Here is a 16,476-nt window from a genome sequence, read left to right as displayed (position 1 = left end):
TGCTCAACATTTACAAATGGTGCATTCAAGGTACTTGAAGCCTTTACTAATATTCTCTGAGCCACTGATGGATTTCAAAGCCATTCTGAAATTGTTGGGGTTTTGTTAACACAACACCCTCTCCCCACACAGGAAAATCAATTTTGTTATCAATTTATGAATAAGTAATCCTAACAGTTAGCAAGTGGAAACAATAGGCGTGATTTTACAGCTCATCTTGCTTAGATAGGCTGCAGACACAAGCAGAACTTTCCAAGACAAGAAGAATTTCTGGGCGCAGGGCAGCACAGCCCAGTGGGCCAGTACTGGCTCAGCGTCTCTCAAAGCGTCTGGAGAATACGTCCTTCTGAAGGCCTGGCGGGGGAGATCCATCCTGAGCTTACCTGTCTGGATTTCAGAGAGCCTGCAAATGCCAACCCCAGGGTTATCCCTATAGGCCTATAGGATTGCTTCCTACTGTGACGGCTGGGCTCCCGGGACGAACAATCCATCCGGGATGAACAAAGACAGAAGCCACTGTCTTTTTATAACCCAATCCAGGAAGGATGTTCCATTACTTCTGCACACTCTAGTCATTGGGAGGCAGTCAACATGTCCACTCTACACTGAGAAGAAGGAATTGAGCAAAGCAGGATTCTAGTGGTGGGGATTGTTGGGGCTCATTTTAGAGGCCGTGTATCAGAGGAATAAAATGTTGCATACTTTTTTTTTTTTTTTTTTTTTTTTTGGTGAGGGTAGAAACAAACACAAATCTTAAACAAAATGGCCTCCTGCAGAAACAGAAAACAGAAAACGGAACAGAAATGAGAGCCGTATCTCTCAGTGTACCTTGTTTGATAGATCTGAGTCTGGAAACCTGTAAATAGTTCCTTTTCTTAAAGATTTATTTATTTATTTGAAGGGCAGAGTTACAGAGAGGCAGAGGCAGAGAGAGAGAGAGAGAAAGAGAAAGAGAGAGAAAGTCTGTCGTTCACACCCAAAATGGCCAATCTGAGGCCAGGAGCCAAGAGCTTCTTCCGGGACTCCCACGTGGGTGCAGGGGCCCAGGGACTTGGGCCGTCCTCTACTGCTTTCCCAGGCCATAGCAGAGAGCTGGATTGGAAGTTGAGCAGCTGAGTCTCGAACTGGTGCCCATATAGGATGCTGGCACTACAGGCGGTGGCTTTATTGCAATGCCACAGCACAGGCCCAGAAACTTATAAATATTTCACAAAGAAAATCTCAAAGGAGAAGAAACTGCAGTCTGTCAACATTAATTTGAAGTGGAAATACCCTTAAAATTGGGAATTTTTCTTTTAAGATGTATTTCTAAAATACAACTATTTCTTTGCTTTGCAACTGTAAAGCTTAGAACCAGTAAAAAAAAATACTTTTAACAACTACAATATGGGAACCATATGTCATTCCCCATTAAAATGAAAAACAAAAATGGAAGAAAAATCATGAATTCCAGGCCTAGAATGGGAAATGTGCAAGATAAGTCTGGACTAACTTGAAATTCATCCCAGTTGAGGAGAGTAAGGTCTTTGGGTAAACTGAAGCAGCCCCTGCTGTTCCAAGATGGAATAATTCAAGCACCAAAAAGACTAATGACTGAGACAGATTGAAATGCTTCAAATGTACAAAGCCACATTTTTGATAATGATACTCCATAGGAAGGATGATTCATTTTGAGTTTGCTAGAACCCATCCAGCATTTCTGAAAACAGCTGATAAAGTTTAAGAATCATGGGCCTGTGTTGTGGCACAGTGGGTAATGCCACTGTCTGCAAGGCAGGGTACCAGTTCAAGTCCTGGCTGCTCCACTTCTCATCCAGCTCCCTGCTAATGTGCCTGGAAAAGCAGTGGAAGATGGCCCAAGTGCACAGATAATGCACCCATGTGCAAGACCAAGAAGAAGCTCTTGGCTCCTGGCTTTGCCCTGGCTCAGCTCCAGCTGTTGTGATCATTTGGGGAGTGAACCAGCAGATCCACGATCTCTCTCTCTCAAACTGTACTTTCCAGGTAAATATCTTAAAAAAAAAAAAAGACAAAAAAAACCCCACACCCTTGTTATTCAAATAAAATACAAATAAATAAACACTAACAAAAAATGCAGAACATGTTCTGCGTTTTTTTATAGCATGTATTTTAGGGCAATTCTCTAGTTCTCAAAACAGAGTTTTTTTGTTTTGTTTTTAGCAAGATAACACCAGCTTGTAAGTTCAGGAATAAAATAAACTTAGCAAATAACTGCTTTACAATCCTTATGAAATAATGCATTGGAAAAACAGTCATGAGTGGATACAAAAAACGGTTAGATTCAAAGTTGGTGGAAATTTTCTGTTTTATCTACGTTTTATGAGATGTGTGGGTCAAGCAGATAACACTGTAAACTTCTAATCCATTGGACAGGAGACATTTTGCCCCTTCAACATGACTTGGTAGTATAGACATACCATCTCTCATGAACTGCTTTGGGGAATAGAAGAATGTCATCAAATTGCCAAATACCACTAATAGTTAATGCAACATGTTGGCTTAAAGGAATATTTTAAATGATGTCATGAGGATACAAACTATCAAATCCAGAATCGGGAACACTTACAATGCAAAAAACCAGTACTTTCAAGTGACAAAAATAGCATCAAAAGAGGGAGACACATACAAAAACTAATATCTCAGAACTTTTACAACGATAAGTAAGAAAATATCTAAATTGTATTAGGGTGATACAAAGGCTTTCAAATACATGAGTGCAGGCACAACCATTATAAAACTATTAAAAGGCACAGAGACCTACCTCGCCTGAGCATTATGTAAGCACAACAGTTGTTGCTGGGACAAAATCAATCTGATTTCAAAGAACTTACCTTTGACTTAGGGGGAAACATTGCTAGGTAAATGAAGATGGAAGTTGATGACCCTGGAAACTACTGTAGATCCACACCCATCCTGACTCTGTGGTTGGGTAAGGGAACATCTGTGAATCCCAGTCTTATCCAATGAACACCATTTAGCACATTTGGTTGCAAAGAGGCTGAACGAAATGATGAATTTAGAGTACTTATAGGTCTAATACAGTTTTCCCATATCAAAAAAAAAATGCAGTAGCCATGTAGTAGATGAAACAGTAACAGAGGAGCGGAGCAGACAATACGTCGGTCTGTCCCAGGCATTTCAAGGAGGGAATTACATGGACATAATGTAGAGTTTATGCAAATGCTCTGGGAAAGATAATTAGAGCTCACTGCAGAGTAAGAACCCAGCGGAGTGGACTCGGCCATGTTCTTCTCAGTATCAGTACTTGGTATTTTGCATGGTGGGCAGCCATTTATCAACAAAACAAATGGCTCCACACCTGAGTGAATACGTGCTGGGGCCCTGATGGAGACTCCCGCTGCGGATGGGACCAACACTGCCCTTGGGATGCTCACTCGGCTGGGGCAAAGGACAAATGACCTTGTCCCTAGAGCTTCCACATTTCCCTCCCCCTCAATCCAGTTGTTTCCTTTCCCCCAATGTGGTTAGTTCCAAAGAGGGCTTAGAAATTTCCTGTGAGAACCTGGAAAAGACTGCTAGCCATCCTGAGCACAAAAACCACGACATTTTGAATATTCATTAAACTCCACAAATGAGGGAGTCGTACATTTTCAACCTTTAAGCAATTTTTTTGTGTATGGTTAATTAGAAATATCCGTAGCTCCTAAGTACTAAATGTTCCCGACGAGGTAAAAAGCCACCTATGTCCTCCAGCGCTCTTTTTCCTCCTTGAATCGTATCAAAACCAAATTATTTCTAAAAACTAGAATGTCTTTACGAGAGAGTCAGACCGATTTTATCAGCCTGTCTTCCTGCACTGGGGGGGGAAAGTTCTTGGTCCTCCTGTGTTTACAAGTTGAGCATCTCGCGCGCCCACGGCCCACGGCCGCCCGCCCCATCCCCGGCCGCGGCCGCCGGAGCGCACGCAACCACCCGGCCGCCCGCCGGGGCGCTCGGGCAGGCTTCCTGCGCCGCGGACGCGGGGCCGGTGGCCTCGCCTGCCGACTCCGCTGTCTCCAGCGGCTGGAGCCTTAGACACATACGCACGATCGGCCTCTTTGTGTGCACCGGGAAGGGCTTGGCGTCGCCTCGCACTTCCGAGAGGGGCAAAGCCCCGGAACGGCCGCGTGGGCTTCGGGATACACGCGCGTTGTAAACACGGCCCCGGCAGCGCACCGCGGCCTCTCGCCGCCCCCACCGCCCTTCCCACCCCCAACACCGGGCCCACCTCGGGAGAGGCGCTCAGTAGGAGCCCTGTCCTTAGGAATCCCGCCCCGGGGCGCGCGGGCCGGCGGGGGAAGCTAGCCGCCCCGCGCCCACAGCGATGCGACGCGCCCTGCGAGCATCTCCCAGCCCCGCCGCCCCGCGGGCCGGGGGGAGGGAGCCGGGCGGCGCATCCGCCCGCCCCCCGCGCCGGCCGCCCCCGCCCCCGCGCCGGGGAGCCGCGGCGGTGCGCTCCGGCCAGCTGTGCGCCGCCGAGCCAGGCGCCAGCCCGTGGGTGCTGCTGGGGGCGGCGGCGCGCAGGGGGCGCCCGCAGCTGGCGGCGGGGGCGGAGGGGCGGGCCGGAACGCGGCGGGCTGCGCGGCTCGCGGCGCTGGGCCCCGCTCCCCGGCGGCGGCGGCCCTGCCACCGACCCCGCGTCCCCGCGGGCGGGAGCTCGTGAGCGCCGGGCGGCGGCGGCGGCGGCGGCGGGCTGGATGAGCGAACCCGGCGGCGGACGGCGGCTCTGGACTCCGGGCAGCGGCTCGCGCCGCGGACGAGCCCCACCGCGCTGGCCATGGCCTCCAACTTTAACGACATAGTCAAGCAGGGCTACGTGAAGATCCGCAGCAGGAAGCTAGGGGTGAGTTGCACGCTTGGCTCGCTCCTTTCCCTGCGCTCCTGGGCGCCGCCGGGGTGGGGGGCGGGGAGAGGTGACCCGCAGGGGGCCACTGGGGCTGGGAGGAACCGGGCCCACCCGCCCCGCAGCCCGCTTGTTGCTTGGCGGGGCGAGGCCGCGCACCTGCCCGCGGGGCTCTGCGGGCGGAGCGTGGGGCTCCAGGACCCCCCCTCCCCAAGTGCGGGGGGCTGGTGTGTGCCACCCGGAGAAGTGCGGCGCAGGGAAGGGGTGGTCAGTTCCACAAATGAATGCGCCTGGGAGGAGATGCCCAAATGAGGCGATCCACGGCGGCTCTCCAAAGTGTGCGCCTTTCGCCTGGAACTGCTCCGTGTGCAGACGCCCGTGTGCGTGTGCGTGTGCAGGATCACCATTTTCTGGTTCCCGCTTCCCAAGCCTATGTCGAAATTGTCTTTGGATGCCCTCCCAGCGCCGCGCGTTCCTTGTCCTTTGCCGGCGCCTTGAATGCGCTCGGAAGTGGTACCCACCCGGGCTCCCCAGCCCTCTGCGCGCGCCCCTCCGTGTACACCTGCGCCCGCGCGCAGGCAGGTGTGCGTTCCCGCACCCGCCCGGACACGCAGCGACAGCAAAGTTTAGGCGACCTTTCGCTACTTTCTTGAAAGCCGCTCCTCTGGGGGGGAAGAAGCAGTTTACACACGCACACCCAACGCACACACGCGCGCACACACACACCGGGGAACGGATGTCCAAACTTCTGTGCTGACCAGAGTGGGAGGAGAGGGGCGCCGACGGATGCGGAGGACCTGGGCGTGGACGGGCGGGGCGGCCGCTGCTGCACGCGCTCGGTGCGGGGTTCCCCGGGGAGCGCGCGATGCCAGGCTGCGACCCGGACTCGCCGAGTGGGGCTGCCGGCTGGGAGAGGAAGTGCCGGTTTTCCGGAGTCCCTGACCATCTTTCTACCTCGGTGTTGCCACAAGTTCCAGTTCTGTGGAGCCCTGGGAACCTGGAGGCGAAGTGGCCTGGAGCTGGACCGTCCGCTGCGACCCCCGGCTGTGTGAATTGCAAACCCCAACTTGGAGAGGGCCAGAACTTCGGGAATTTTCAGGGGGGGAAGTAAAATAGAAGAGAGAAGCAATGTATCGTCAGCGAGTTGAACCGAGGCACAGTCGGCTTAGTGCGGACTCGGCAGAGGCAGGTGTCGGGGGCGCAGGCGAGCTACGGGCTGCGGCGGCTGGAGGAGCCGCGAGGGCACACGGGGCCGCCCCGGAACGCAGCAGGTCTGCCTCAGGCTGGGGGCCCGCAAAGCCGGCCTCGGCCCGCCCGGGTCGAGGGAGAGCAGGCGCGGGGCTCTGACCCGCAGCCGAGCTCCGAGGGCTTCTCCTCCGGCTCCTCTCCAGGGAGATCAGGGCCGAGCCACGTGGAGGCTGCTGGACACGCAGTGCCCGGCTGTCAGCGGGGTGCGGACCCGGCCCTGGCGGAGAAGGCCGCCTTCCCAGCTTGACCTTTGCAGCCCTCCTCTGACACCTCGGACCGCGGCAGCCCACGCGTGGACGCGTGCGTCTTCCTTGACGCGAGAGCGCTGCACCCAGAACCCCGAGCATCGCCTGGCTGCGCGCTGGGTCCCGGACTCCCGCAGGAGCGTTCCCTAGAGCCGAGCTCTCCAGAATTTTTGTTCAATGAAAGCTAAACAGGCCACCCAGGTCCAAGACAGAGCGGAGGAAAGGGCCTGGCGTGCAGCTGGGGTGACCGTGGCGTGCAAGACCTCCGTGTGTGTGTGTGTGTGTGTGCGCGCGCACACCGACCGCCTGCCTGCCAGCCGCCCCTTCTCTCCTCCTCGCCCTTCACCGCCACGCCTTTGTGGAGCACCCTGCAAACAGCAGATTAGTCCTCTTCCATTTCTACAGCATTTCTACAGCTTAGGCGTCAGCCTCGAAGTTTGGTATTGGAGCGGTTCTGTTAATATCAAATCAAAATACTAAATTAACCGTAGTCTTTTTTTAAAACCCCAGAGACTTTTTAAAAATTACTATTATTCAGACTGTTCTGGTATTCAGCTAAGTTAATTCAGAAGGTGCAGCTTCACGAAGATGGTTCTGTGAAGCTTAAGTTCTGAGAGGTCCTCATAGGATGGGAAAACTAAACAAGTATTGTAAGTCTAAAAAAACCTCAAAATGTGTAGTCATAGCAACGCATATTATCTAAACCTGAACATTTTAAGTTCATAGTTACTAATGCATAATTCTTAATCCATGGACTCAAAACTAGTAACTTTTCCAGAAAAGGTATTATATGTTAACTAAGGATGCATGATGATTTTTGTATAGTTCATGCCCAACACTGCATTTCAAAATGTACTTAACTTTTCATGGATAATTCTTAGATATTTTATTTATTACAGACAGAACTCAAGAAAACTAATTTGATAATATTCTAAAGAGAAGAATGCCTGGGGTGGGGCCAGTTGCTTAGACACAATTATGACACCAAGCGCATTTTGTGATGGGTTGTGTGGGGAGCAACTGGGACTAGACTAAGTTACTGGAATTAAGACTTATTCTATGCATCTGCTTTCCCACAATATGGCGCTGGGAGAGGAGGAAACAGCTTCTACACAGCTGCCTCCAGTTCAACCAATAAACTGTAGGACCTGCTCCTGATTGGAGGAGAGCAGCGTACTCGGCGTGTGGGTAGCCGAGTTGGGATTGGCGGAAGAGGACTATAAAGGAGGAGAGAGACAACATGCACCAGGAACATCTATCTGAAGGAACACCTGTGCAGCCCCCGAGAGAGCTGGCCGTCGGTGTGCCGCTCCCCCACGGAAGTGGGGAAAGTGGCAGGGGAAACCGCCCTTCCATGGAGGTGGAAGGGTCGGTAGCCAACCCGGGAAGAACCAGCAGCAAACCCGGGGAGGGCCGAGCAGAGAAAAGAACAGCGCAGGGTCCTGTGTCGTTCCTCCACGAAGAGGGGGAGCGACATAATGGTGCCGTGACCCGGATAGGAAACCTAGGCAGGGTTTAGTGTCATTCCTCCATGAAGAGGGGGAGCGACAGGTTGTTCTCATGTATCCATTCCTCCTTGCAAATTAGTATTCAGTGTTTCGCTGGGTGATGGAACGAAAGCATTTCCTGCCCACTAGCCAGTGGGCCAGCCTTTGCAAGGGTGGTTCTGGGTTTAAGTGGTTAAGAGGGCCTTTGTAAATCTAGTGCAACCTGTTGAACATGGTCCCTTGGCCAACACTTTGGCCAAAGCAGTAAGTAGCAGAGTGATTTTGACTATTTTGAGAAATAAATAGAATCATTTTCCTGAATTTTACTACTGTTCATTAAAAATATTTATGAAATCATGAAGTTTTATAGATATTAGCTATTAAAGGTATAATGCTATGACTCAGTCATTTCTTTAAACTTTATGTTAAGCTTTCATTATAATGTATCAATGTCTCTGAATATATTTTCTTTTGTGGGACATAAAAGTTCTGATAATTGTTTAATTTCTCTAGCCATCTTATCTCTTGCATAATTGCTATTGTAATTCACAATGTCATGGTTACCAGTCTTTTTTCTTTTAAGATAATGTTACTTTAAAAACCTAGAAAAATAAATAAAGCAAAAGTCATGTTGCTCAGCATTGTTTATCTCCTGTTCTTGATTACCTCCTTTCTTCAGACCTCTGGTAGATTAAATTTAGTGTGCAAGGCATATATTGCAAAATAGTCTAACTCTTCTTGATATGCAGCCAAACTCAGAATTCAATCACTGGCACCATTAATAACCTAACACCTTGCTTATTGTCTCTATAAATTTATAAAAAAGAAATTCAGCATTATGACATGGTATCAGTCATCGTCATCAACATCGTTGTAATACTCTACAAAGCTGTAATTGGACTTATTTTAAAATCAGACTTCACGCCATTGTTTTCCAGGAATTCCATTTAAATCCATCAATGCAGATGTTCACAGGCACATTGTACATGGCAAAATAGTATTCTGTAGAGACCTAATTTCTATTTCTTATTTAAAAACCACGTGAGAGAGTGGTATGAGTGTATGTGAGTGCCAAAGGAGTGTCTCAGAGTAGGGGTGTGTGTGTGTGTGTGTGTGTATACATATATGTAACTGTGTACACACACATATCAAAATATACATACATTCGTATGCACACCCACATTGGTTTATACGTTCAATGTATAAATGAGTGAATGAATGCTCAGTCTGTGGATACAAAGTACCTAGGGTTCATCACAAGGTATTCCCTGGAGGAGGGGCGAGGGAAAGAGAGAGAGAGATCATTTGATGGTAAGGGTTATTTACAATTACCTCCTCTGTCGTTACAATTCATAGTATATTGAGCCAGTATTAGTCATTTTGCCCAAACTTGGCCACAGGGAAGCAGCGGAAAGTGGAGGAACATATTTGAAGTATTTAACGAGCACCGACTTTATGAGTTCAACTTCTACACAATGTTCTCGATTTGTTTTAAGAACTCTTTGTGAATTCTTCTGCCTCTTGCCCCCCTTCTCCCCTTGATTGAAACCTAAGGCACTTCCATGTCTGGCTGTATAATTATTGGTATTCTTCTGGTAAACACTTCTCTCTCATCCTTTTACAAACAGCTTTGCTCTGGTGAAGATAGGTGCAAGAGTCGACGTTCAGTAGAAGCAGCTTGTGAAAGTTTATGCTTTTATAGGCACTCACTCATTAGGTCAGCATCTGTATACTTAAATTTGCATAGTTTTAAAAGCATTTAAAATGTCTGTGCTCTCCCACATCTAAAAGATTTTTTTTTTTATGATGAGAAGCTATATTTGTGTGACATGCATGACCAATTTGCCAAGAATTAGATGCAATAAATATACCTCAGATAAAATGTATATTTCATAGTTTGGGTTATCCAAAATTTTGAAAGAGCTTTCAGGACCATTACCTCAGATATGAATTCTCAATCATCTGTCGTGGGTTTAAGATGAAGAAGTTGTTTTTGGTGTGTTTGTCTGATTTGTTCTGGAATGTTGTGCATCCTGGGCATGGCTTTCTGAAATGAATCATTAAGACATTTATTTATAATTTGTCTCTTCTTCATTCTGTGTGCTTGTGGAATGAATGAAAATTCCAATTACTGGAGTTCTCTATTGTTCAAGACTTATATTCATGATGACTATTACATATATTCTTAATATGTTTACATATGTCACTTACTCCTGTAAATGTGCCTGCAAATATTGCTGATTCTTGGTATTTTAGAGTAGAAATAGGTCTTACATACCATCTATGCAAACCTTGTAATATACTACAATCCTTGGAACTTGTATGTTTGCACGTGTGACATATCAAGCACGCAGAAAACTTAACTGTCTACATTGGTGATTTTTTTTTGTTAAGTACATATGTGTGCATATTGAGCATACATCATCTTTGAATTTCAAATACTTAAGATCCAAGCAAAACAAGCAAACATAAAAGTCATCCTATCTATAAAGCCAAAACCAGATGTGTGGCTGGATTTTGATGTCAAATGCTTATTCCTGTGTAGTAACTGGGGGAAAGCTGGTAAATCATGGTGAGATAGGAAAATGCACATTTCAGTTGTTATCGTGATAAATTTAGGGAAGACTGCTGGCAAGGTGAACTTTAAGCACTGCATTCCCTTATCGGTAACAAAGAGTCATTCATTACCTGCAGAAATCTTTGAAATGACTGATATTCGTAAATTGTGAGCAATGTAGACATGTAGTGGTCAAATATCTTTGTAAAATCTGTATTCTATTCCCAGTTTCCTTAGATTTTTTCAGAAGTTCACAATAGTGATTGATTATCTGGATAAGTATGAAATAGCTTGAAGAGATCAGTTGACTCTGAAGCTGAGTGTGACTTTTTTTTTGTGTGTGTGATTTGTGTTGCTAAGTGTTGCTGTAGATGCATCTGTATGCTGTTGAGTGCGTGCATCTTTGGATTGTATCTGTTTTTACGTCAGCTTCTTAAGAACCATAGAAAATAAAATGCAAGTAAAAATAAAATTACCTGCATTCCCACTGTTTGAAGATAATTGCTAGGTTTACACATTTTGAAGTGCTAGTTTTAAGGAAAAGTAATTTTATTAAATGAGATAAAAGAATTAAAAGGGAGTATACTATAACTCTTTGGCCTTGATTTTATTACTTTTGCCTCACTTTACACTATTTTCTTTAAGCTCTTGTAACTATACACAGAGCCTACAAATTCTAGGAGAATATTTTCACTAACTTTGTTAGTAAATATCCATTAGTTTTTATTTCAAAATACAGAGAAGGATTATCCTCTGAGTAACTCATTTTTATATTGTAATGTCATTTCTCAATAAGAACATTGCATCTATCAGTCAAATTGGATAGAATAAGAAATGATATTTTATTATAAACAGAACAGAAATTCTGTTAATTAACTATTGTTTCCATGTGTTTGCAGTTATTAGTGATGGCTGTAATCTTTGAACCTGTACAAGATATTCTGTCTACTGTTTTTATTGAATTCATTGTAGTAACAACCTTGTTTCATTCCTGGCTTAAATATAAAATTGCTGGGAACACAGACACATTGATGGCTCAGTTTAATTTGAGATTTTAAAAATAATGTGATTACACTACATTTTGGGAGTACCATATATCTCACAGTTTTTAAAGAACGTACATATATATCATCTTACTTAATTTTAGCAGCAGGATTTTGAGAGTATATTCAGTTTTAATCCCTACTTTATGCATAAATTCAAATTAAAAGGAAATAAAATGAGTCAGAATTACAGAGATGTAAGTTGGATTTAAGTGTTTGTGTACACTCAAATTTAGGTTTTTAACTTCAAATTTAGTGTAACATTTATATTTAATAGCTACCATTTTGCAATACATGCACTCAAGTGTTAACACAGTTAGGCGTACTTTTCAGTCTTTTCTTCAGTTGGTAAGTTGGTGCAAAGCTAGTAGGATCATTCACTTCATTCAGTTTTACATTAGATTGCAGGAAGTGGTGCTGTATTGTTAAAGAATTTATGCCACAATAAAGAAGTACTATACAGATACCATCACTTTGTATGGATACACTTTCATTTTCATTGATACAGATCCCAAACTCATCTAATACCTCCTGTCAATAAAAAGTAAGTTCCAAAATTTAGCTAACAGTATCTAGTAGAATCTTCTTATTTTAGCATTATCTAAATTTATGGAAAATTATCTTTTATTTAAAGTGATTATATAAAAGATTATTTTATTCAATGAAAAGCAGGCTTATTTAAAGAAAATTCTAAGTTAGAGGCACTGTACAGAATTACTGGCACTTGGCAAATCAAAAAAGTGATATGTAGTGAGGTCGTTAGGCAGCAAATAGTGTGGCACCACTACCTGAATGGCTGAGCTTTGAGTGCTACTGAACTGTTCCATCTCTACCTGAGAGACTGCTTTGTTGTTCTTTGTTTTGTTACTTACTGCCTTTTAAACCTTTATTTACTTATTCGGGAGGGAGACATAAAGTGAGGGAAAGAATGAGTCAGTAGATTGGCTCACTCCCCAAGATGCCTGCAATGGCCAGGGCTGGGCCAGGCTGAAGCTGAGAGCTGAGACCTTAATCCAGGTCTCCAACATGGGTGGCAGAGACCCGACTAAGGGAGCCATCCCTGCTGCCACCCAGGGTCTGTGTTAGCTGGAAGCTGGAGTTGGGACTCAGAGCTGGAACCTGGAATAGAATCCAGAAACTGGGATATGTGACATGGCATCGTAACTTGCAGGTCCAGTGCTTACCCTGCTTGCTGCATTTAAGAGGGAAGAAACTAACATAAAACTCTTTAAGTGATGTACTGTTTAAATAAACTTTCTCTCACTTTTTAAAAATTGGCTAAATGCTGCTCTCTTACTTATGTGTGTAAAGACCAGTCCCTATTTTTTAACATGTGTGTATATATTTATAATATGTAACAACTAAATATAACATGTGTTTATTTCCCAATGGCATGTTAGTAACTGTACACACAAAATGGTTATCTTTCCTGACTACATAACAATACCATTTCTCACTCCCAAGGAAATATTCATAAAATGTTTTACTGTGGTGTAATGAGTTTTTATTATATTAATTGTTATATTTATTCTTTATTTGGGAAAGCAGATGAAATAATACAGTTGAAAAAATAGTGTACTTTCTTAAAAACTAATTTTTACAGAGAGGCAATCTGTTAGGTTCTATATGTACTGTTTGTATAATTAATAAATTTTCTCACATGCTACCCAAGAATAACAGCAGACTGTTTTTGTATTTGAACATGCTTTGAAAAATATATTTTTTGATTTAATTTCCTGGTAAGTAAGGTTACTTTTCCCTGAGAGCTTTAAAAATGCTGGGTAACACGGGTGGTAGTATCCCTGCCATTTATTTATGTTTTTATAGACTCCATCGCACTTTGAATTTTTAAGTATTAGCTGTGTCTTCTGAGCAAATGCAAACCTAGTGCCAAATAATGATGTTGAGTTTAACTGTAAACCACCAAATCTATTAAGTATTGTGTATACTCTTCTATAGTTTTAAATAATGACAACTCTTTAGAACTCCAAAAGTTACTTAACAGACATTCCATGGTTTCTGATACTTTGCATAATTACCTACATTACATATTGCTTTATTTAAAAAAAAATCACTTTCAACTGTGACTATGTAACTGGAGTCATCCACAGAGCTTTCTGTTTCTGCTTGAGCTTGCCTTATTGAAACGCTCTGGCTGGAAGAGAGCCTGGGTATGTTTTAAAGTCTCCCCAAGTGCTTTCAGTGTGATGCCTGTGTTGATAACCATTATTATGCAATAATGATTTTTTAGGAAATAGAAAATGTGTCACATGTTGCACTACCGTAAACTGCTAAGCTCGATGTTGTTAGTGCGAAGACTTCTGAATAGCCCTTTGGAGACATAAAGTTCGTTATTCAGTCAATCAGTCATGCAACTGTAACTTGCTGACAGTCTGTGTTTGATAATTGAGCATACTAAAAGGTTACATTGAAATTGCTTTGAGATAGAGAGATGCACTCTTTAAACACTGTGATGAACATAAGTTAAACTCTCCTGTAGACTCCAGTCATGCTTTCTGTCAGTTCATGTGACACATGACTGATACTTTACCAGCCACCAGGCTGCCCAGGAAGATTTCCTCCTTTTAATCTGTACATCCTAATCTAAGTATTGGAGTATTTAGAATACCATGGGTATTTACATTGTACCTAAGACTCACGAAGTTCTGAGTGATGCAATAATGATTTTCCTAGTTGGACTTTCAGTGCTTTAGATTTTATTTTAAAAGTCTGGAATGGGCAATTGGCATTTGGCACTTAACTCATAGGTTGAGGCACCCACATTCCACACCCCACCTATGTTTGACACCAAGATCTGAATACTGATTCCAGATTTCTACAATTGTATCTTCCTGGGAGTCGAGTAGCTGGACTCCACTCCTCAGCCCCCATGTGGGAGATCTGTCCTGCCCATCGTGGGCATTTGAGGAATGGATGAGCAGATCGGAGCTCTGTCTCTCTGATGGCCGCTCCCTCTCTGTCTGCATCTTGAATAAAAAATTATCTGAACTCAGCATCACATTTGTAGTTTTCAAAGGTCTAGGTTCAGGTTTCTAGAAGACAGTGGCTACAGCACAACATTTGCTCCTGGTATCTAATAACTTTCTTGGGTTTTATACCTGAGGAAATAGGACGTAGATGGATGGGTGGATGAAGGGGAGAGAACTGACACAATATGGCACGCACATCCCAAGTCCACACAGATGCTATGTGCTGTTGGATTTTACAGAGAAAGTGATCAACAGATTGAGAAAGTATGAATGTATACAGGTGTATAAAAATCCCCACAAAGGAAAAATAAGTGGCTGGGTGGGTGTGAAGTGTTGCCTGAAGGCCCAGAATAATGGGGTATTCTGTGAATCTGTGGAATGGGTAACATTTTCATCTTCAAAATTACAAGATTGCAGAGAAGCGGGACTCATGTCAAGGAGCCCAGCTGGAAGTGAGTTGCGTTTTAGTATTCTGGAAAGGCATTGAGCAACTGTGAGGGCTAGCCATGGCTGAGATTCATTGCCGTGGCAGCATTCTGCTTTTCCTGCTCTGGGAACGAGTCAGCCTTCCTCCTGCTATTGTTTGCATTGAGAAATCAGATCAAGGTCTTGTTTGCTATTGAAAATTGTTAGTCTTTTTCCTCTGGTGGCTTTTGACATCCTTTTTTATCTTTGGCTTTTAGGAGGTTTTATATGATATGTGGAGGTGTAGTGTTCATTCTATTCATCTTTCTTGGAATTTATAGTGCTTCTTGATTCTATGGCTTGATATATCTCTTCAGTTTATTTATTTATTTATTTATTTATTTATTTATTTATTTATTTTTACAGGTAGAGTTATAGGCAGAGAGAGAGAGACAGAAAAGTCTTCCTTACATTGGTTCACTCCCCAAATGGCCGCTACAGCCGGCACTGTGCTGATCCAAAACCAGGAAACAGGTGCCTCTTCCTGGTCTCCATGTGGGTACAGGGCCCAAGCAGTTGGGCCATCCTCCACTGCCTTCCCGGGCCACAGCAGAGAGCTGGACTGGCAGAGGAGCAACCGGGACTAGAACCTGGTGCCCATGTGGGATGCCAGTGCCATAGGTGGAGGATTAGCCAAGAGAGCCACGGTGCCTGCCCCTCTCTTCGGTTTTTGAGATGTTATCTGCTACTGCCTATTCCAATATGAATTCTGTCTGTTCTTTCTCAACTTCCTTTTCCATGTATGATGTAATTTCTACCACATCTTGTTTCTCTGTTTTGTTTCTTCTATCATCATCTCTCACAGCTTCAAAATGGATGTTTTTTCTGACATTTCTTACAATTCACTATTTTTGAAATTAGTTCTTGAACCTATGCATTGTTAATCCATTTTGATTATTTTCTTTCTGGGTCTAGAATTTGCTGCTTCTTTTTTTATTTTCCTGTAAAAATAAAGTATGGGTTCTTCCTTTAGTCCTATTCAGTGGATTACCTGTGTATTTGCCCATCACTTCTAGTCTGCAGCATGTGGGCTGGCTTGAATAACTCAGGACTCGCTTAATAGAAATGGAGCTTCATCAGCTGATTGAATTATGTAACGGTTTCCTTGTATAGATCATTCGGTCACATGATCCTCCGGAACCCAACCAAACAAGAATTGACTGGGGCTCTTCCCTCTTTTTGATAGCTACTCCATGCGGTAATTTTGATTGACAATATTTTTCCAAAAAAAGTCATCTGTTTCCATAGTAGACATAGTGGGGAGTGGGTTGATAATGTTGAAAGCAAATGAAGATATTTGAGTGATAGGACCAACTGCTGTGGTTGAAGGGGTATGTACCTGTGTCTAACATGCTTCTGAGTAAAAATGGTATGGAAATGAGACAAGAAGCAATTGCAAGCCTGCACTCACCCTGGACTTAATAAAGAAGGTCAGATGACGTCTTCACTTCAAGAAGTACTTCCTACTCCTGTATGCATACTGCAGTCACAGGAGAGTGTTTCTGAGGGTCCTCCCTACTGTTTGTTCGTTTTAGTAAATAGCAATAACAAGATCTGTTCCCAGAGGTTCTGGCTTA

At 44.3% G+C, this 16,476-nt stretch overlaps 2 protein-coding genes across 2 annotated transcripts in view; one reads left to right on the top strand and one right to left on the bottom strand.

Moving 5' to 3' along the window:
* Positions 1-4,800, bottom strand: part of LOC138844003 (uncharacterized protein FLJ37310-like) — a 32,546-nt gene extending 27,746 nt beyond the window's left edge. Inside the window, exons 1-2 of the mRNA XM_070050034.1 lie at positions 4,780-4,800; positions 4,250-4,747 (exon numbers count right to left, since the gene is read on the bottom strand). Of these exons, the coding sequence (XP_069906135.1) occupies positions 4,250-4,747; positions 4,780-4,800 (519 nt within the window). The remainder of the gene's footprint in view (positions 1-4,249; positions 4,748-4,779) is intronic.
* Positions 4,575-16,476, top strand: part of DOK6 (docking protein 6) — a 496,981-nt gene continuing 485,079 nt past the window's right edge. The window contains exon 1 of the mRNA XM_008261454.4: positions 4,575-4,864. Within this exon, the coding sequence (XP_008259676.2) occupies positions 4,799-4,864 (66 nt within the window). The 5' untranslated portion in view covers positions 4,575-4,798. The remainder of the gene's footprint in view (positions 4,865-16,476) is intronic.

Source organism: Oryctolagus cuniculus, chromosome 10, assembly GCF_964237555.1.
Source record: "Oryctolagus cuniculus chromosome 10, mOryCun1.1, whole genome shotgun sequence".
Taxonomy (NCBI): domain Eukaryota; kingdom Metazoa; phylum Chordata; class Mammalia; order Lagomorpha; family Leporidae; genus Oryctolagus; species Oryctolagus cuniculus.
Note: the sequence above shows the minus strand (reverse complement) of the source record. Positions and strands in the feature narration are given on the sequence as shown.